This window comes from Nycticebus coucang, chromosome 8 (genome assembly GCF_027406575.1).
Source record: "Nycticebus coucang isolate mNycCou1 chromosome 8, mNycCou1.pri, whole genome shotgun sequence".
NCBI lineage: Eukaryota > Metazoa > Chordata > Mammalia > Primates > Lorisidae > Nycticebus > Nycticebus coucang.
The window spans coordinates 5,597,764-5,619,645 of NC_069787.1; the positions used below are offsets into that span (position 1 = coordinate 5,597,764).

General features: G+C 42.3%; 1 protein-coding gene across 1 annotated transcript in view; it reads left to right on the forward strand.

The window, feature by feature from the left end:
• The window catches only part of C8H3orf20 (chromosome 8 C3orf20 homolog), an 85,357-nt gene that overhangs the window by 13,601 nt on the left and 49,874 nt on the right, over positions 1-21,882 (forward strand). Inside the window, exons 3-5 of the mRNA XM_053599836.1 lie at positions 654-773; positions 3,384-3,516; positions 4,594-4,854. Coding sequence (XP_053455811.1) covers positions 654-773; positions 3,384-3,516; positions 4,594-4,854 — 514 coding nt within the window. The remainder of the gene's footprint in view (positions 1-653; positions 774-3,383; positions 3,517-4,593; positions 4,855-21,882) is intronic.

Here is a 21,882-nt window from a genome sequence, read left to right on the forward strand (position 1 = left end):
TTTTCTTTCTGAATTCGAATGGGCTGTCATGAATGAATTTAACATTTCCTAACAACAATTTTATGCCTAACCAGTGAAAATGCCTAACCTCACTTGGGGGAAGAATAAGCAGATGATTTGGTGAGGTCTATGTAAGAATGAGCAAGATTTTTCCATCAGCAATGCAGGTGCTAAATTTGAATTCTTAAGCAGTCAGATATCAAACGATTCTGTGCAAGATGGAGTGATTCTGTGAGAGACGGGTATGTTGTTGAAGAAGCATCTGATTTCCATGGTGTGGACAAGGGAGAGAGATCTCTTCTTTCCTTTCTTGCTGGCCCCAGGTTCAGCCTCTGCGAGTGCGGCATTTATCTCCACATGGGCCCTAGAGCACTGTCACCTCTTGAGCCTGCTTGCTGCTCCTGCTCTGGTGCCCTCTTGAGAGATTTGGGGACCAAAGAGAGAGGCACTGCAGAGAACGTTATTCCTTAATTACTGTGAGCACCGGAAAGTCTCTTCCTTCCAGCGTTTGGTCATTTTGTTATAGCAGGGCACTTTAGAGTATCTGTCTCACCGTAGTGCTAGAACAAGAAGTCTATATTACACTTTGGTTTAAAGAAGAGAAAAAGAAAATGAAAAAACTGAAAGAAGAATCCCTCTCTCTTCCACCCCAGAGCCCTCCTTGAACATCTCTGCCATGGGAGTGAACTCACCTTATCAGCTGATCTACCAGGCTTCTACAGCCTGTCTGAGCTTTTCCCTCTCAACTGGAAGGGAACCCAGGAAGAAAGCAGGTAAAAATAGTTCCCAGCAAGACCTCCTGACCTATCATTGGTGGTGGTGGTGGTGGAGGAGGTGGTGGTGGGAGCAGCATGGTATTGGGACAGATGATTTCCTTCTATCCTGTGTGGATTGGTGAGATGGTTTGAGCTGGTTTTCTGATTGGAATGATGTACCGCTGCCCTGGCTGGAGACCCAGTAGCTGGTGACACAGGTTCTCTCAGGTGGAAGTTGCCACAGCCTCGCCCAGTCACTCCACAGTAGTCTCACAGTCTCATCGTCTGAATGTGTAGGTTCCCTCCACTCCTGGCCATGTGGCCTCCCTCACCTGGGACACCATCTCCCCCAACAGTCTCCACCCTCCACAGTCTCCCATAATCACCTTCTCTGCTCAGAGACAACTTGGAGCTGGAGCTGCAGACAGACCCACGCTTTCGGCCATGACCGCAGGATGGGTGGACGGGCTAGGGAGATGAGGATTGTATCCCTAGAGGAGCAGGAGGAAGGCAGAGGGAAGGGGGAGCTCTCAGACTGGCCAGTTGATTTCCCCAGATGCTGGAGCTAAGGTTAGAAGGCAGAGAAGCTTGGGTTTCATCTCTGTCCCCCACCCTGGTTGGCCGTGCGATCTGCCTTCTTCAGGCCTCGCCTTCTTAGTGGAAAAAGGGGATGGTCACTGTGGCCATCAGAAGTGTTCCCAGACCTTTATTGTTATCACTGTTATTCTTCTGTTCCCTCATTCACCCACTCAAGCTGATCCTATATTCTTTCAGTTAGTGAACACATGTTTACTGACTGCTGACTGTCAGTCACTGTATCAAATGCTGGGGACAGAGACACAGCCTCCAGATGCAGAAAATGCTTCCTTCAAGGAGCTGACATCCTTAGCCTTGGGCCTGGAGTGGCTTCAACTGCCCGCCTCCTCCCCTGACTCCTTCACCGCTGCGGACGTGCCTTCTCTGGCTGTGGTGTGATGACAGCAGCAATGTTTCCAGCACGCCTCTTCACGTGCTCCTGGCTTTGTCCCAGGCCCTCTGAGCAAGTCTTAAGTCTACACCGTCCTCAAAACATCTGGGCATTCCATGACTTTTTCTCCCTAATGAACTCCAGGGTGATTTCATAAGCAAGGTCGTTCCAAAGCAAAATTAAACTGTATCCTAGGTATGCATGCTTAGGAAAAAACACAGCATAGGGCTGTGCATAGGGTTCAGTACCACCCATGCATTCAGACATCTATTCGGGTCGTAGACTATCTCCCCGAGGATGTGTCTGTTGGTCTCCCTGCTATAGCCTGTGTTTCCTTCTGCCGACCCCCCAAGACGAGATTTTTCATGATGGCTTTCATGTTGTCTCACTCACAGTAGGATGCATGTTTAGAGATGCTGCATTTATTATAGGTTCTTCATATTGGTGAGGAATTAGCCGCACACGTGCCTGCTAGCCTGGGGCTTAACCTTGCCTGCTAGATTGTGGGTAAAGCAATGACAGGTCCCAGCGTGCCCGAGAATGTCTCAGTTATGTTTATTGTCCTGGTATCACTAGGGACGATACCCACTTTCACCCTAACCGGTTTCTCAGCTTGAACGGCATGCTACACTGTGTAGCCATTCTTGTTTGAAGTGGTTTTGAGTTTGGAGGCCTCTCCACGTGCTGATCAGCTCGCCAGCTGGCAGTTCTGGAGCCGGGCAGACTCGGAACAGTTGGCTCCAGGAGTTGGGCCTGCTCCAAGTGGGACAGCAGCTATTTCTGGGCGAGAACTGAGAGAAGTCTTGTCATAGCAGTTCCTAGTCAGCACATGAGGCTGTCACCCTCAAGGAGCCAAAGGCAGCGTGGGGCAGCCCAGACGTGGGTGTCCAAGCCCGCAGATGTTCTAGGTGGGCCTCCATCTCTGGTCCCTGGCGGCAAGCGGAGTATGGAAAGGGTGTAGGAGCTGCTCAGATGGCAAATACCAGCGATGGTAACTAAGTGTCCGCCAGAAACGCCCAGACTTGGCCAGCAGTGAAGAAGGCTCCTTTGTGAGGAGCCCCTCGCCCAGAGCCAGGTTGCATCCTCGAGTCCAAAGTGGAGTTGAGCCTGTATATAACAAGGCCCCTGCTGTGTGGGAGGCAGAGGCTTGGTGCACACAAGACCTGGCACAAGTGACCAAGTAGATGCCTCTAGAACCTCAGCTGGGGAGGATCACCTCTGTAACTCCACATTACCACATCCTCAAACCACCTGACACTTGCCATGGAGGGGACCCATGAAAGCAAATACCACAGGATGACACCATGACACTCTACCCAGGGTGAAAGAATGATACTCTGTTTCAAAAAAAGGCCCACTTCAGCATGAAGGGCAGTCAGCCTCAACAGTGCTCTCCCCGCCTAGAAGCCAGGAGACGGGGCCAGTCTCATCATTTTGCACATGTTGGTCCCTGACATGCATTTATTGGTTGACTTGCAGGGTTATGTCTCTGTTTGATAAGTGACCAGCCACTGATTCTTGGCCCCAGGGAGCATCAATGATCCCTTCGGTTATTCTGACACTTAGGGGTGGCTGCTCTCATGCTCCTCCCAACCCCCTCACCCTAGGTGAATGTGATGTCTACAGAAACCCCCACCTAACCTCTTGGCCTCCAACTACAGGCAAATCAAAATTCGCAGATGATGCCAGCACACCACCCACCGTGCGAGGAGCAGGGGCCTCTGTGGACAGCACTGAACTCAGCGACCCCTGCCCCGAGGCCCGGGAGAAGCTGCAGGAGTTGTGTCGCCACATGTGAGCACCTCTGTGGTTGGGGCAGGCGGCCGGTGTCTCAGAAAGCCTGGCCCTGGCTGGGAGCTCCTGTGTGTGTGTGTAAGGGGACAGTCCTGGAAATGTGTGAGCTATGATGGGGAACATTGGCTACCCCATCCTCTCAAGACAGCCACTGTTGTGGGGCTGCTCACATGCATACACACAGACATCCCCACATCTCCGGACCTTCCTCATTCACCAGCCTCCTTACAACAGGTAAGGAATTGACTGAGTTCACGCAGCACTGTTGGTCTGACCCACCCCCCACACTCCCTGTGGGAGATCCTCTCCGCCTCCGCAACACCTCACTTATGGCACTCCCTTGGCACGGCTCCTTATAGTTCACTGCCTTTGGACCCTGAGTGTTTATTTTCTTAATGTAATTTGTCAAATATTCTTCTACAAACAGACAAAAACCTCCCAAAATGATAAAAAAAATCAATATGGGTGATTAGTAGCATTTATGATTCTGTGGGTCCATTCACAAGGCCTAGCAAGTTATTCACCACATGTCTGAGGGCCCAAATCATGGGCCATAAAGGTATAAACACCCATATGTCTGCTGGGGCTTGCTGGCCAGCTACCCAGTTTGCCACCTCACTGTGACATTCTGGAAGGAAGCTCTTTTCTCCTGTAGCCTCAGGACTGGAGTAGGCAAAGTCTCCAGCTCCTCCACCCCTCCAGTCCCACTCCATAGGTCCTTAACCCATACATGATGGTTTTTCCTAAAAATACTACTTTTAAAAAAAATTTTTTTTCAGATTAATATGAGGGTACAGATGATTAGGTTGCATTGTTTGAGTTTGTTAAGTAAAGTGCAAGTTGTAGTTGTGCCCCTCGCTCAGGAGATGTGCCGGGTATCCTTAGGTAAGAGCCTTATTGTGCCTGTTAGGTGAGAGCCCACCAATTCCTTCCCACCTCCCCTCTCCACCGTCCTCCCCACTTGAGTTTAATTGTGTTTTTCTTTTGTGTGGGCATGTCAAAAATATAACTTTCAAGGAGACTCTTGGTGAGTGAGAGCCGAGTGGGTAGATGATATATTGGTCTCCTTCCCTGCAGAGAAGTTGAAAGAGCCTCAGAGAAATGGAAGAATATCTCTTGCCCCATCATCTTACGCAACTACAAGGCAAAGATACCCTCTCATCTGATGTTGGCCAACAAAGGCGACTCTCATGCAACAGGAGCTCAGGCTTCCATCTCCACCCCTCACCAGTCTTCCACCCAGCATTTGCACTCCAACCGGCAATCTCAAGAGTGGAAGATGTCCAGGAAGACCTTCAAGTTGCACTACACCTTCTATGATGGCTCCTCCTTTGTTTAGTATCCTTTTGTTTGGTGCCATCTTTTCTCCCCAGCTTCTCAGCCCCAGGGAGGTCCAGGGCTTGAAACAAGCTAAGTATTTACTTGGCATTTTAGTTGCTCAAGAAATCTGGTGATGGGTCCTCCAGGGTAGTAAGAGTTTGTCAGGTTGGACTCAGGAGGGTAAGTTTCAAGCTTCAAGTTCAGGTCAATTCAGATCAACACTGGCTACCTGTGAGAAGCTTGTCAATCCAGGCTGGGAATGTAGACATAGTCGCTGCCTTCGAGAACCTCCCAGGTGAGAAGAGGTAAAAGGTATAGAACAATTCATCTCTAATGGAGAAGAGGGGCCCTAAACACTTGGGGATATTCTTCCTTCTGTCCCTGACCCAGCAGTTAAGCCTGAGGTCTTTCCATACTTCACCCATTCACATCCTCAGAGTCTAGGCTGTCACACCTCCAGTGCTCCATCCCCTGTGCCTCGGTTGCACTGCTGAGGTCTGCTTCAGTTGCTCTGCTGTGTTCATAAGATGAGGGGTGATGGGTCCCAACCTTAGTGTTTGGGAGCAGCAGAAGAGGACACATTTTCTCTTTGAGAATATGATGAAAGCTATAGATCCTTTTCCCAGAAATACACACTTAATGTAAACACATCTACGTAAGGTATTACCTACTCATATGATTGCAGGGCATTTACAGACTCTGAAGCCTGTCTGTGACAGCTCTAGATTTAGGGGAAAAGACAAACCTCTTTGAAGAGTGAACCCGGAGAGTTGCACACGCCTTAGAGAAAATTGAGTCAGATTGCTTTCCTCATCCACAGAGGTGCATGGAGTATCTCCTGTATGCAATGGATTAATAGAATGAAATGAATGGGCCGTTCATACCTTAGAGGGGGCAACTTTGGTTTGATCGCTTTCTTATAAAAGGAGGGCAAGGAGTTTGCATTTGGGTGGTGAAGGTAAAAGAGAGGGCTTTCTTTTGGAGAACATCTGGGTGGGAAGTCACCTTGGACCCTGCATTCCTTTCAGGGATCCTACTGCCCACCTCCTGTCATGCTCTAGAGCGGGACCAGACCCCAGCTGCCCAATCATTTGGAAGCTAGGACTTTGAGGCCAGTGGGGGGAAAGCACTTATTCCAGGATATACAGCTTGAGTAATACAAAATGTCAAGGATGGAAGACACAAAATCATTCATTCTTGACCCTTCATTGTATAAATGGGGAAACAAACACAAAAGGGTGGTGTGACCTAGTCAATGTCAGAAGGCATTTGTGGTCATGCTAAAGCTGGGTTCCAGGACTCCTTGCCTCAATTTAAGGTCCTCTCCTAGCCACCATTTTTGTGCCTTTTAAGGATTGTTTCCTCCACCAGAGTGCAGGGTAGGGGACAATGGAAGGGACCTCATCTTAATAACAAATCTGGGCACTCAGGATCCCCTCCTTTGAAGGAGAGAATGGGTATCTGAGCTGTCTCAACTACTTCCTTAAAGGCCAAGCTGCCTAGCTAGGCTTGCCCAACCACAGCCCCCTCGCTTCTTTGGCCTCCTCCTGACTCAGCCGGGAATTCAGAATTTAAGCACCCTGTCAAAGAAGTCTTATTGTTTCTTGAACTGTAAATGAATCCATTCATCACGCTGTGCTCAGCCCTGCTTCTAGTGTGTCCTCCGATATTGAACACAGCAAATTCCTTCGAGAGCAGCTATTGGCCGCTATGGGTTGTCCCCTGCCCGCCTTTCCAACTCTTCACTGCATTTAATGGGATTATCTCCCTGAGCTCCTCATGAAGCTGTATCTATGAATTAGGTTTCTATCGGGGGACCAGATGTGGGGTGGGCTAGTGTTTGATAAGGACACAGCACCACGGCCTGCTGGATTCATTGTTCTCTCACCTGTCCCAGAATTCTGAGGTCCCCTTGAGTGGGACCACCCCAGACCTTTGGCCTATTGCTACTGGTACACTTGACTCCTACCCCAACAAGGGTCACATCCGGGCAATTAACACATTTTCCACTGGCACGTCACAAGAGACTAGGGCTCTAGGCTCAGTTCTTGGTGACCCTGCTCAAGTCACTTGATCTCTGTGCCTCACTTCCCTTGGTGATAAGATGAAGAAGTTAGACCCAGTGATCTTAAAGGAGACATTCTGTGTTATTGTGTTCCATTGGCCAAAACACACACACAGCTGTTTAGCTTCTCCTGAGTACAGAAAATGTTGGGAAAACACTTCCTTTACCTCATGTTTCCACAGACTACTAGGCTCAGCAGTTGATTCTGTTTTCATAGAGATTGCTGGTCAAAGATCTCAAGTAAAAATGATATGCCTGCTCTTGGTTATATCAAAAAGTTCTAAGCCATCATGGTTTGTACTTGTCAGCTTCAGACCCTAGAACCATCTCAGTATTTCATTCATTCATTCATTCCAGTAGGTATGAGTGGCATTTTACTATAGTTTTGACTTCTATTTATCTAATGACAATGATATGGAGTATCTTTTCATATGCTTTTTTGGCGTATCTTCTTTAGAAAAATGTGTATTTAAGTTCTTTGTTCATGTTTTGATTGAGTTGTCTTTTTTCAATGAGTTGTAAGAGTTCTTTATATACTGTGGATACTAAACCCCATCAGATATATGATTTGCAAATATTTTTTCCCATATTGTAAGATGTATTATCACCTTTTTGACAGCATCCATTGATGCACAAAAGTTTTTAATTTTGTTCAAGTCCAGTTTTTTCCATGTTTTCTTTTGTTGCTTAAGCTTTGGGTTTCACGTCTAAGAAACAATTCCAGACCCAGGGTTATCAAGATTTACTCCTATGTTTTCTTCTAAAAGTTTTTATAGTCATAGCTCTTACAAATAGGTCTTTGATTCACTCTGATTTAATTTTTGTATGTGGTGTGAGATAAGGGTCCAGTTTCATTCTTTTGCATGTGGATGTCCCAGCACCATTTTTTTTTTTTATCGTTGCACTTTGGCTGGGGTTGGCTGAACCCTACCACTCTCAGTATATGGGGCCAGCACCCTACTCACTGAGCCACAGGCATCACCCTCCAGCACCATTTTTGAAGAGACTATTCTTTCCTCCATTGAATGCTCTCGGCACCCTTCTTAAAAAACCAATTGACTATAGATATATGGATTTATTTTTAGACTCTCAATTCTAATCTAAAAATGTATAGACATATAGATCAAATGCCTATAGACTATTGTACTTGTGCGAATACTGTACTGTTTTGAATATAGTAGTTTTACAGTAAGATATTTTTTCAATTTCAGAATATTATGGGGGTACAACTGTTGGTTACATGAGTTGTTTTTGTACAGATTAGTTCAAAGTTATGACTGTGTCCATCACTTGGATAGTGTGCATTGTACCATTAGGTGTGAATTTACTCCTTCCCTCTTGCCCCTTCCCACCTGCTTACTGTTTGTTGAGTTTTACTACCAAATGCACACAGGGGTGTTGTTCACTTAGTTCCAATTTAATGTGGCACTATACATCCTGATAACCAAAATGTATAAAGAACTCAAGCAAATCAGCAAGAAAAAAAATCAAACAACCTCATTAAAAAATGAGCAAAAGATGTGAACAGAAGCTTTTCAAAAGCAGACTAATAGCCAATAAATCTATGAAAAAATGCTCAAAGTCTCTAATCATCAGGGAAAAGCAAATCACAACCACAGTGAGGTATCACCCAACTCCAGTGGGAATGGCTTTTATCAAATTGCAGTAAATTTTTGAATTCAGGAAATATGAGTCTGCCCACTCTGTTCTTTTTTTTTCCTCAATAGCATTTTGGTTACTTGGGGTCCCTTAGAATTTCACATAAATTTTAGGGTTAGATTTTCCATTTCTAAAAAAAGGCCAAGGGAATTTCGATAGAGATCGCATTGACTCTCACCTTGGGAGTACTGCCATCAACAACATCAAGTCTTCCATGGACACTAGCAACGATCTGAAGTGCTGTATGAACAACAACAAAAAAGCAATGATGAAAAAGAAATGATGCCATTTACAACAGCATTTAAAAAGATTAAAACACTTAGGAATAAAGGACCAAGGAGTTATAAGACTTGTACACTGAAAACTACAAAATATTACTGAATTAAATTCAAGAAGACCTAAGTAAATGGAAAGACATCTCATATTAAAGAGGGACAACTGACTTTTGTGTGTTGATCTTGTATCTAACTTTGCTGAATTCATTTGTTAGCTATAGGGTTTTTTTTGTGTGTGGATTCTTTGTTTTCTATATGTGAGACCGTGTCATCTGCAAACAGATAATTTCACTTTTTTCCTTTCCAATTGTGAGCCTTTTTATTTTTCTTTTTGTTGCCTAATTACTGCGGCCGGAACTTCTAGTACAATGTTGAATAGAAGTGGTAAAATCAGGCCGCCTTGTCTTGTTCTTAATCTTGAAGGCAAAAATTTTCAGTCTTTCATGATTGGTTTTCCTGTTAGTGCTCAGCTTTTTCACACATGGTTTTTACTATGTTGAGGGAATTCCCTTTCATTCTGAGTTCAATGAATATTTTTATCATGAAAGGGTGTTGGATTTTGTCAAATGTTTTTTCTTCGTTAATGAAGATGATTATGGTTTTTGTTTTTTCCTTCCTGCTTTTTTCTGCTTTCCATTTGCCTGGAGTATAGATGACCATCTCTTCACCTTGAGTCTATGTTTGTCTTTTAATGTAAGATGCAATTCTTGTATGCAGCAGATATCTGGCTTGAGTTTTTGTATCCAGTCAGCCAACCTGTGCCTCTTTAGAGGACAATTTAAACCATTCACATTAATTGAGAATATTGATAAGCCTTTCAAGAGTCTGGTGGACATTTTTAATCCTTTTGCAACTGTGGAAGTTGGAATTTGATCAAAATTTTCTGGGTGGGTTTACTTCTGTGGTGAAGGATTATGCTGGTCTTTATGGAGGATAGGTCTGAGAATATCCTGGAGAGCTTGTTTAGTTATGGCAAATTGCTTCAACATGTGAATGTCATTGAAGTATTTAATTTCTCTGTCATAAATGAAACTCAGTTTAGCTGGGTTGAAAGTTAATTTTTTTTAGGAGATTAAAAGTCGATGACCATCCTCTTTTAGCTTGAAAGGTTTCAGCAGAGAGATCTGCAGTTATTCTAATATTCTTGCCCTTGTAAGTGATGGTTTTCTTTCGTCTGGCTGCTTTCAGAATTTTCTCCTTCCTATTAACTTTAGTGAAATTGATTATGATGTGTCTGAGAGATGTCTTATTTGGGTTGAGTCATGCTGGAGTTCTGAAACTGCTATTTGAATTTCAGAATCTCTTGGCATGTCTGGAAAGTTCTCCTTCATAATCTCATGGAGAAGAGACTCTGTGCCTTGTGAAGCTACTTTGTCGCTTTTGGGGATCCCTATAAGACGAATATTAGTTTTCTTTTAATTATCCCAGAGCTCTCTGAGAGAGTGATCTGTTTTTGCCCTCCATTTCTCTTCCTCTTTGAGAGTTTGGGAGCATTTGAAAGCTTTGTCTTCAATGTCAGAAATCCTTTCTTCTGCTTGCTCCATTCTGTTACTGAGGGATTCTACTGTGTTTCTCAGATCTTTGAGGGCTGCAAATTCTTGTCTCAATGTGTCAAAATCTTTGGTCATTTGGTCTTTGAATTCGTTGAATTCTTGAGATATCTTTTGGGTTACTGCTTGGAATTCTAATTCGATCTTATTTGCTATCCAGATTGTGAATTCGATTTCTGACATCTCAGCTATTTGTTTGTGCATGGGATCTTGTGCTGTGTCTTCCCCATTGATCCTTGGGGGAGTTGATCTACTCTGATTATTCATATTGCCAGAGTTTTTCTGTTGGTTTTGCCTCATGATTGTTTTTCATCATTGCCTCTGGCCGTCCTCAGAGCTGGGGAGGTGTCTGTCCAAGATTAGACCCCAGCGGGATCACTCTTTTGTTGCTGGATCTTTGTAGGGAGTGACCCTGTGTAGTTCCTCTGGGGCTGCCCCAGCCGGGGAGTTCTGGTTGTGGAAGCAGCTCCGGAGTGTGACACACCTGGATCCAGCAACAGGGCGGAAAGTGGTGCGCATGTTTCTGGGAGTGCCTGGTGCCTAGTGACTTTGGCACAGAGAGCCCAAGGCTCCAGCCATTTCTGGCCAGGAGAAGGACTCTGCGCAAAGGCAGGGAGGGCTCCAGAGGGCACGCAGCTACCAGAGTCCCTGGCCAGACGAGTGAGCTGATGTGGAGGCAGGGAGGGTACAGGAGGGAGGAGGCAGTGTTGCACGGCTCCCGCAGTTCCTGGTTAGGGCATGCGGAGGCCCGGTGGGCCCGGATCGCGGGTCGTGGGTGGGGGGTCACAGTGCAGCTCTTATGGAGGTCCGGGCGGCGCCAAGCCCAGGAGTTTGAGGTTGCTATGAGCTGTGATGCCACGGCACTCTACCCAGAGCAACAGCCCAAGGCTCCAGTGTGCCAAAACTGGTCTCACTCTGCCCCTGAGGGTTAAGGCTGTAAGGCAGCTCAGTCTCAACCTTTAGTCTGCTCAGTCAATAGGTTACTAGCTCCCACACGATCCTTTCTCTGCAACCCTGAGGGCAGAGCTTGCCAGGGCAGTTCTCTCACAATGGCTCCCTGCGGCCCACAGCCGAACACTATTAGCTCTGTCCGGCTCAGCGGCTCAGTCTCGGGCCCTAGACAATGCCCAAAGTTCTCCACACTCCTGCTCAAGCTCTCCCCAAGGCAGTTCAACTGAGTGCCAAGTCCAAAAACACGGAAACAGTTCACAGGTAAGGCCTTTCTGGTTTGCAGTCTCACTGTTGTTTGTACTTATGGCTGCCGGTGGGATTAGGTTGATCAAACACATGCAACCACTTGCTAGTTTTCCACTGTTTTTGTCCTCCTCTTGGGGTCCACAAGTCCCTTCCTGACTCCCTGTATCCTCAAAGTGATGATTATAGGCAGATCCCACCAGCCAGAGATGCCTGGAGTCTTATCTCCCTAGACTCACTGTGCTCAGTTGTAGGGAAGCTGTTACTCAGCCGCCATCTTGCTCCACCCTCCATTACCTCGTTGAATCACCTGTATCAGGTATTTTTAAATGGCTTGGAAATACTCTAATTACATTTAAATTAAAAGTTTTTTAAATTTTTTGGGCGGCGCCTGTGGCTCAGTGAGTAGGGCGCCGGCCCCATATGCCAAGGGTGGCAGGTTCAAACCCAGCCCCGGCCAAACTGCAACCAAAAAATAGCCGGGCGTTGTGGCAGGCGCCTATAGTCCCAGCTGCTCGGGAGGCTGAGGCAAGAGAATCGCGTAAGCCCAAGAGTTAGAGGTTGCTGTGAGCCGTGTAACGCCACGGCACTCTACCAAGGGTGGTACAGAGACTCTGTCTCTACAAAAAAAAAAAAAAAAAGTTTTTTAAATTTTTTTATAAATATAAACATGAGTAGACACTACACTTGTTTAAAAAAATGATTGGGAGTGGGGAACTTTTGATAGACTTGGAATATGCTAAGAAGTTCGTTTTTAATATTGTGACAGAAAACATTTGTTCTGTATTATATTTGGTACTTTTGTAGTTGAAAACTTTTTAAAATTAGCATGTTATTGTTGAGATTTGAAGTTCAAGTGCACCTATAGTTTAAATGGCAGGAATCTTGTTTTACATTTGTATTAAGGATGAATTTATTAAAATAAGTTATTTAGCAAAAAAAAATGTCTGGTTGTATTCACCAGGGAAGCTGTCTGGTTTTGGCTTTTGTTTGTTGGGGTTGTTGGGGTGTGGTTTTTTGTTTGTTTGTAATTTTTGGCCGGGGCTGGGTTTGAACATGCCACCTCTGGCATATGGGGCCAGGGCCTTACTCCTTTGAGCCACAGGCACTGCCCTGTTGGGGTATTTTTTACTAATGATTTAATCTTGTTACTTACTCTGGATTATTCAGATTTTCTGTTATTGTTTTGTTTGTTTTTTTTTTTTTCAGTCACTTTTGGTAGTTTGTGTGTTTCTAGGAGTTTTTCCTTTTCATCTAGGTCCGTGGTTCTCAACCTTCCTAATCGCCGTGTTGTTACAAATGGAACAAAGGGGTCATGACCCACAGGTTGAGAACCGCTGATCTAGGTTATCTGACTTTTCGGTATGCAATTGTTCCTATTATTCTCTTAAAGTATTTTTTATTTCTGTGAAGTTAATAGTACTGTCACACTTTCAATTCTGACTTTAGGAATTTGATTCTTTTATTGATCTTACTGAAGAACCACTTTCGATTTTCTTGGGTCTACAGTACATTTCGTTTTTCTCCATTCTGATCTTCATTCTTTTCTCCCTTCTGTTGCTAGCCTTGCTTTAGTTTGTTCTTCTTTTTCTAGTTTGTTAAGGTAGAAATATAGGTATTGATTTGAGATCCTTCTTCTCTGTTATAGCTATAAATTTCTCTCTGAGTGCTACTTTCATTTTCTTCCTTAAGTTTTGATATCTTGTGTTTTTGTTTTCATTCATCTCAAAATATTTTATTATTTCCCTTGTGATTTCTTCTTGATCCACTGATTGTTTAAGAATGTGTTGTTTAATTTCCATGTATTTGTGAATTTTTCAAATTTTCTTCTTTTAGTGATCTCTAGGTTCATCACTGTGATCAAAGAAAATACTTTCTGTGGTGCAGTATTTCAAAATTTATTGAGACTTCATTTGTGGCCTAGCACATTGTCTGTATTGGAGACTGATCCATTGCTGTCATTAGGTGGAATGTTCTTTATATTCCTGTTCTACTTGATTTATAGAGCTGGTCAAGTCCTCTATTTCCTTATTGACCTTCTGTCTAATTGTTCTATTCTTTATTCAAAGTGAGGTAGTGAAGTCTCCAACTATTGTAGAACTATTTCTTCCTTTAATTCTGTCAATTTTGCTTTCTATATGTCAGGGCTCTCTTATTAGTTGTGTGTATATGTCTATAATTGTTATATATTTTCTCAATTTGTAATTTCCTTCTTTGTCACTTGTAAAAATGTTTAACTTAATAATCAATTTTGTGTGCTATTAGAATACCCAGCCACCCCTGTTAGGGTTTGGTTACTGTTTGTATAGATTATCCTTTCCACCACTACACCATCAACCAAGTTGTGTTGCTGGATTGAAAGTGAGTCTCTAATACACAGCATAGAGTTGAGTCATTGGCCCCTACAAATTGCATGTTGACATTTGATCCCTAGTGTTGAATGTGGGCCTAGTGGGGAGGTGTTTGGTTCATGAAGGCGGATCTCTTAGGAATGGTTTGGTGACCTCACCATGATAATGAGTGTGTTCTTGCTTTATTAGTTAACAGGAGAGCTGGTTGTTTAATGGCTAGCATCACCTCCCACCTCTTGCTCCTGCTCTCACCATGTGATATGCCTGCTCTCTTTTTGCCTTCTGTCCTGACTGGAAGCTCCCTGAAGCCCTCACCAGAAGCAGATGTTCACACAATGCTTCTGGGACAGCCTATAGAACTGTGGTCTGAATAACACTTTTTTTCTTTAAGAATTACTCAGCCTTAGGTATTTCCTTGATAGCAGCACAAAATGGACTAATACAATCGTATTTTGGTTTTTTAAAACTCATTCTGCCAGTCTCCGCCCTTTGGTTACAGAGTTTAATCCATTTATGTTGAAGGTAATTGCTGACATGAAAGAGTGTAATTCTGCCATTTTACTATTTGTTTTCTACATGTCTTATCATTTTTCTTAATTCCTCTGTTACTGCCTCCTTTTGTGTCTGATTTTTCTATAGCATGTCATTTTGACTTAATCCTCATTTCCTTTTCTCCATATTTGATTTTCTTAGTGATTGCCTTGGTACACTAAGGCAATAGGGTTGAATAGTGTCTCCCCAAAATTCATGTCCACCTGGAACCTCAGAAGGTTGCCATTTTGGAAGCAAGGTCCTCGTAGATGTAATTCTTAAGATGTAGTCATGTTGTTAGTGTTAGAGTGGGCCCTGACATAATGAATGGTATCCTTATAAGAAGAGAAAGCAAACACATACACAGAGGGAATAAGGCCATATGATGACTGAGGCAGAGATTGGAATGATGCCTCTATAGGTCAAAAGATGCCAAAAATTCCTAGCAACCACCAGAAACTGTAAGGGCAAAGAAAGATTCATCTGTAGAGCCTCCAGGGTCATGGCCTTGCCAATACCTTTATTTTGGACTTTTACCCTCCAGAACCATGAGATTATAAACTTCTATTGCTTTTTGCCACCCAGTTTCTGCAGTTTCTGATACTTTGTTATCATAACCCTAGGAAACTAATATACCTGGGTATTAGTTGACAAACTATTTTGAATTAATAACTTAGCCTTAACAGTAGACAGAACTCTGTTTCTATATAGCTCTATCCCTTGACGTTGTTGTTGTTGTTTTTATTATTATTTTGCAGTTTTTAGCCAGGGCTGGGTTTGAACCTGCCATCTCTGGCATATGGAGCCGGCGCCCTACTCCTTTGAGCCACAGGCACTGCCCCAACTATGTTATTATTAAAAATTAGATTTTATATATACGAAGTCTGACTATTGAGTTCAATAACTCATCCCAGAAAAAGTGCTATATACCTCATTGCTGACTATCACTATGGTCATCTTTAAAGTACTTCCTTTGGGAAGCTACGTACTGATGCTAGAGCCTAGCTGTCCACCCTTCAAGGCAATTTTGAAACTCTTTTTCTGGTGGCCATCAGAGCTATTGTTGTATGATGTCCTGAATGTCATCAAAATGTCTTTCAATATTTCCTTTATCTTCAGGGAAAGAAAAAGTCGTTGGGAGTCAGGTGCGTAGGGAGGGTGTTCCAATACCATTATTTATTTATGTGCTAAAAACTCCCTCACAGACAGTGCTGTGTGAGCTGGTGTACTGTTCTGGTGCAGTGCAAGAGCCGCCCGTGAGTTGTTGGCAAAAAGTTCAGGTCATTTTCATCTATCTTTTTCATTCAGCCTTTGCAGCATTTCCAAATAGTGAATTTGGTTAACTATCCATTTGGTACAAATTCACAATGAACAATCCCTCTGATATGTAGTATCAAAAAAATGTTAGCAGCATTGTCGTGACTCTTGATTTGGACTGACAGAGATGTTTTGGTGGAGAAGAATTAGCTAATTTCCATTGTGTACCTTAACACCTTGATTCAGGGTCATATTGATAGACCCAAGTTTCATTGACAGTGATAACGTGACCCAAAACATCATCTTGCCTCCCCAAAACTTCAACTCTCCTTTTTGCTTTTGTTCATTGGTGAGCTCCTTTGGGACTATTTTTGCACACACCTTTCTCTTGAACTCCTGGCCTCAAGCAATCCTCTCATCTCAGCCTTCCAAAGTGCCAGGATTACAAGTGTGAGCCAGCACACCCGGCCTGCACATGCCTTTCTCATACCAAGATTTTTAGTTAAGATTGTCCTGTTTGGGGCAGCGCCTGTGGCTCAAGGAGTAGGGTGCAGGTCCCATATGCCAGAGGTGGCGGGTTCAAACCTAGCCCTGGCCAAAAAAAAAAAAAAAAAGATTGTCCTGTTTGTTTATTAATATTTACTCAGTCTGCTATGTTTCTCACAGCTGATGATTCTGATGCACAATTCAATGAATTTTTGCAATGTTTTCATCATTTCTGCTCATTACTTGGGCTCCCTGACTTCTCTTCAGTGACACTGGCCCTCCACTCAGAAAAAAATGTTTACTCCATGTGAACACTGCCCTTTTCTTCATGGCATTATCTCCACCAACCTGGACTAACATATCTCTGATTTCACTTCCACTCTTGCCAAGTTTAACAAGAAATTTAATGCTTGCTTCTTGCTCTCATTCAAGCTCTGACATTCTCTTGATGGCACACAAAACACACAGTAATTATAATGAGCATCATTCAGCAAGACACCACCACACATTGACACAAACACAGCTGTGAAACACTGATATGCCAAGGTTATAAAAGCTTACTGAGCTGTTTGTACAGTGCTGCCAATGTGTTATGTGTCCATTAACAGATTTGCAACCAAACCCTAACAGGGGTGGCTGGGTATTTCTTTCAAATCATATAGAAAAAAGAAAAACATACTGAAAATATGCTAATATTGGATTTTTTTCCCTTTTATATTCTTTTTTTTTTAAAATGAATTTATTGTTGGGAATTCGTTGAGGGTACAAGAAACCAGGTTACACTGATTGCATTTGTTAGGTAAAGTCCCTCTTACAAGTGTATCTTGCCCCCAAAAGGTGTGGCCCACACCAAGACCCCACCCCTCGCTCCTTTCCTCTCTCTGCTCTCCCCTTCCCCCACCCCTACCATGTCATTAATTGTCATTAATTGTCCTCATATCAAAATTGAGTACATAGGATTCATGCTTCTCCATTCTTGTGAGATGCTTTACTAAAAATAATGTCTTCCACTTCCATCCAGGTTAATACAAAGGATGTAAAGTCTCCATTTTTTTTAATGGCTGAATAGTATTCCATGGTATACATATACCACAGCTTGGTTTTTTTTTTTTTTTTTTTTTTTTTTTTGTGGTTTTTGGCCGGGGCTGGGTTTGAACCCGCCACCTCCGGCATATGGGACCGGCGCCCTACTCCTTGAGCCACAGGCGCCGCCCATACCACAGCTTGTTAATCCATTCCTGGGTTGGTGGGCATTTAGGCTGTTTCCACATTTTCGCGATTATAAATTGAGCTGCAATAAACAGTTTAGTGTAAGTGTCCTTATAATAAAAGGATTTTTTTCCATCTGGCTAATGGGATTGCAGGATCAAATGGGAGGTCTAGCTTCAGTTCTTTCAGGTTTCTCCATACTTCCTTCTAAAAAGGTTGTACTAGTTTGCAGTCCCACCAACAGTGTAAAAGTGTGCCCTTCTCTCCACGTCCACGCCAGCATCTGCAGTTTTGAGATTTTGCAATGTGGGCCATTCTCACTGGGGTTAGATGTTCTCTCAGGGTGGTTTTGATTTGCATTTCTCTAATATTTAGGGATGATGAGCATTTTTTCATATGTTTGTTAGCCATTCAGCCGTCTTCGTCAGGGAAGGTTCTATTCATGTCTCTTGCCCATTGATACATGGGATTGTTGGCTTTTTTCATGTGGATTAATTTGAGTTCTCTAGAGATCCTAGTTATCAAGTTTTTGTCTGATTCAAAATATGCAAATATCCTTTCCCATTGTGTAGGTTGTCTATTTGCTTTGGTTGTTGTCTTCTTAGCTGTACAGATGCTTTTCAGTTTAATGAAGTCCCATTTGTTTATTTTTGTTGTTGCAGTTGCCATGGCAGTCTTCTTTGTGAAGTCTTTCCCCAAGGTAATATCTTCCAGTGTTTTTCCTATGCTTTCTTTGAGGATTTTTATTGTTTCATGCCTTAAATTTAAGTCCTTTAGCCATCTTGAATCAACTTTTGCGAGTGGAGAAAGGTGTGGGTCCAGTTTCAGTCTTTTACATGTGGATATCCAGTTCTCCCAACACCATTTATTGAATAGGGAGTCTTTCCCCCAAGCTATGTTCTTGTTTGGTTTATCGAAGATTAGGTAGTTGTAAAATGTTAGTTTCATTTCCTGGTTTTTTATTCAATTCCAAATGTCTATCTCTCTATTTTTGTGTCAGTACCATGCTGTCTTGACCACTATGGCTTTGTAGTACACCCTAAAATCTGGTATGGTGATGCCCCCAGTTTTGTTTTTATTGCTAAGAACTGCCTCAGCTATACAGGTTTTTTTTCTGGTTCCATACAAAACGCAAAATAATTTTTTCCTAATCTTGAAAGTACAATGTTGGTATTTTAATAGGGATGGCATTGAATAGGTAGATTGCTTTGGGAAGTATAGACATTTTAACAATGTTGATTCTTCCCAGCCATGAGCACAGTATGTTCTTCCATTTGTTAAAGGCGTCTGCTATTTCCTTTCTGAAGATTTCATAATTTTCTTTTCTTTTTTTTTTTTTAATTTTTTTTATTGTTGCAGTTTGGCCAGGGTTGGGTTTGAACTCACCACCCTCAGTATATGGGACCAGCACCCCACTCACTGAGCCACATGCACTACCCTCATAATTCTCTTTATAGAGGTCCTTCACCTCCTTTGTTAGGTATATTCCTAGGTATTTTATTTTCTTTGAAGCTATGGTTGTGTCATATGGTTGCAAAGGTAGTTGTGTCCTTAATTAGCCTCTCATCTTGACTGTTACTGGCGTATACAAAGGCTACTGACTTGTGGACATTGATTTTATGTCTTGAGACATTACTGTATTTTTTGATGAATTCCAGGTGTCTTGTGGTTGAGTCTTTGTTTTTCTCTAAGTGTGAGATCATATCGTCAGCAAAGAGGGAGAGTTTGACCTCCTCTGCTCCCATTTGGATGCCCTTTATTTCCTTGTCTTGCCTAATTGTATTGGCTAGAACTTCCAGCACTATGTTGAATAGTAATGGTGACAGAGGACAACCTTGTCTGGTTCCAGTTCTAAGAGGAAAAGCTTTCAGTTTTACTCCATTCAGTAAAATATTAGCTGTGGATTTGTCATAGATAGCTTCAATCAGTTTCAGTTTCATGTATGCCTATACTCTTCAGTGTTCTAATTAGAAAAGGATGATGGATTTTATTGAATGCTTTTTCTGCATCTATTGAGAGGATCATATGGTCTTTGTTTTTGCTTCTGTTAAAACAGTGGATAATGTTTATGGACTTGTGTATGTTAAACCAGTCTTGCATCCCTGGGATGAAACCTACTTGATCGTGATGTATGACTTTTTTGATGATAAGCTATAATCTATTGGCTAGGATTTTGTTGAGAATGTTTTCATCCATATTCATTAGTGAAATTGGCCTGAAATTCTCCTTTTTAGTTGGGTATTTTCCTGGTTTTGGTATCAGGGTGATGTTTTCTTTTTAGACATTTTGGGGAAGATTCCTTCCTCCTCAATTTTTTGGAATAATTTCTGCAGTATGGGAATAAGCTCTTCTTGAAAGTTTGATAGAATTCTGGTGTGAAGCCATCCAGACCAAGGACATTTTTTTGTTGGAAGATTTTTTTATTGTTTCTTTAATCTCAGTGCTTGAAATTGGTCTGTTCAGGAGCTCTATTTCTTCCTGACTAAGTCTAGGGAGAGGGTGTGATTCCAAATATTGACCCATTTCCTTCATAGTGTCAAATTTCTGGGCATAGAGTTTCTGGTAGTATTCAGAGATGATCTCTTGTATCTCTGTGGCATCAGTTGTTATTTCCCCTTTATCATTTCTGATTGAGGTTACTAGAGATTTTTCTTTTCTATTTCTAGTTAGTCTGGCCAAAGGTGTATCTGTTTTATTTATTTTTTCAAGAAAACAACTCCTTATTTCATTAATTTTCTGAATGATTCTTTTGTTTTCAATTTCATTGATCTCTGATTTAATTTTGGATATTTCTTTCCTTCTACTGGGTTTAGGCTTAGATTGTTCTTCTTTTTCCAATTCCATAAGACGGCTTGTGAGTTTGTTGATGTGCTCTCTTTCTGTTTTTCAAATGTAGGAATCTAAAGTGATAAATTTTCCTCTCAAAACTGCTTTTGCAGTATCCCACAGGTTTTGGTAGCTTGTGTCTTCACTGTTATTATGCTCAAGGAAGTTAATGATTTCCTGTTTTATTTCTTCCTGCACCCAACTGTCACTCAGCATAAGGTTGTTTAATTTCCATGCCTTTGTATGGGTTGAACACTTTTGTTGGAGTTGAGTTCCACCTTTAGTGCCTTGTGGTCTGAGAAGATACAAGGTATAATTTCTATTCTTTTCATTCTATTGAGGTTTATTTTATGTCCTAGGATATGATCAATTTTGGAGAATGTTCCATGGGGCAATGAGAAGAATGTATATTCTTTATCTTTGGGATGGAGTGTTCTATATGCGTCTATCAAGCACAGTTGTTCTGGGGTCTCATTTAAGTCCCTTATATCTTTGTTTAATTTCTGTTTAGAGGATTTGTCCAGCTCTGTAAGAGGAGTATTAAAGTCCCCTGTTATTATGGTATTATAGGATATAATGTTGCTCAGACTGAGTAAGGTCTGTTTCAAGAATCTGTAAGCATTTAAATTGGGTGCATAAATATTTAGAATTTAAACATCTTCTTGTTGTATTTTTCCCTTGACCAATATAAAGTGATCATCTTTGTCTTTTTTGACTTTAGTTGCTTAAATCCACATGTATCTGAAAATAAGATTGCAACTCCTCTTTTCTTCTGAATTCCATTTGCCAAAAAATTTGTCTTCCAACCCTTAACTCTGAGTTTTCATTTGTCTTTTGAGGCTTGTGTTTCCTGCAGACAGCAAATGGATGGCTTGTGTTTTTTAATTCAGTCAGCCAATCTATGCCTCTTCACTGGGGAATTCAAACCATTAACATTTATTGAGATAATTGACAAGTGTGGTAGTATTCTATCCATCTTATTTTGTGAGAGTCCATTGCTTAGTTTTATCTTTTGTATCATTGTGGAAGTTAGGTTCTGTCCTTTAATTTCTGAGTTACTACTTTGCTGCTGATCCATTGTGATGGTCAGTGTGTAGAACAGGTTGAAGTATTTCCTGTAGAGCTGGTCTTGTTGTGGTGAATTTTCTCAATGTTTGTATATCAGTAAATTATTTGATTTATCTGTCAATTTTTTTTTTTAAGAGACAGAATCTCACTTTGTCACCCTCAGCATGGTGTCACAGCTCATAGCAACCTCCAGCTCTTGCTTCAGCCTCCCAAATAGCTGGGACTATAGGTGCCCACAACAATGCCTGGCTATTTTTTGTTGCAGTTTGGACGGGGCCAGGTTTGAACCAGCCACCCTCAGTATATGGGGCCATCGCCCTACTCACTGAGCCACAAATGCTACCCAATTTATCTGTCAATGTTAAAGCTTAGCTTAGCAGGATATAGAATTCTGGCCTGGAAATTGTTCTGTTTAAGTAGATTAAAGGTAGATTACCATTGTCTTCTTGCTTGAAAGTTTCATTAGAGAAGTCTGCAGTCACCCTGATGGACTTTCCCCTGTTGGTCAAGTGGCACTTACTCCTGGAAGCTTGAAGAATCTTTTCTTTTGTCTTGACTTTGGACAGGTTCATCAC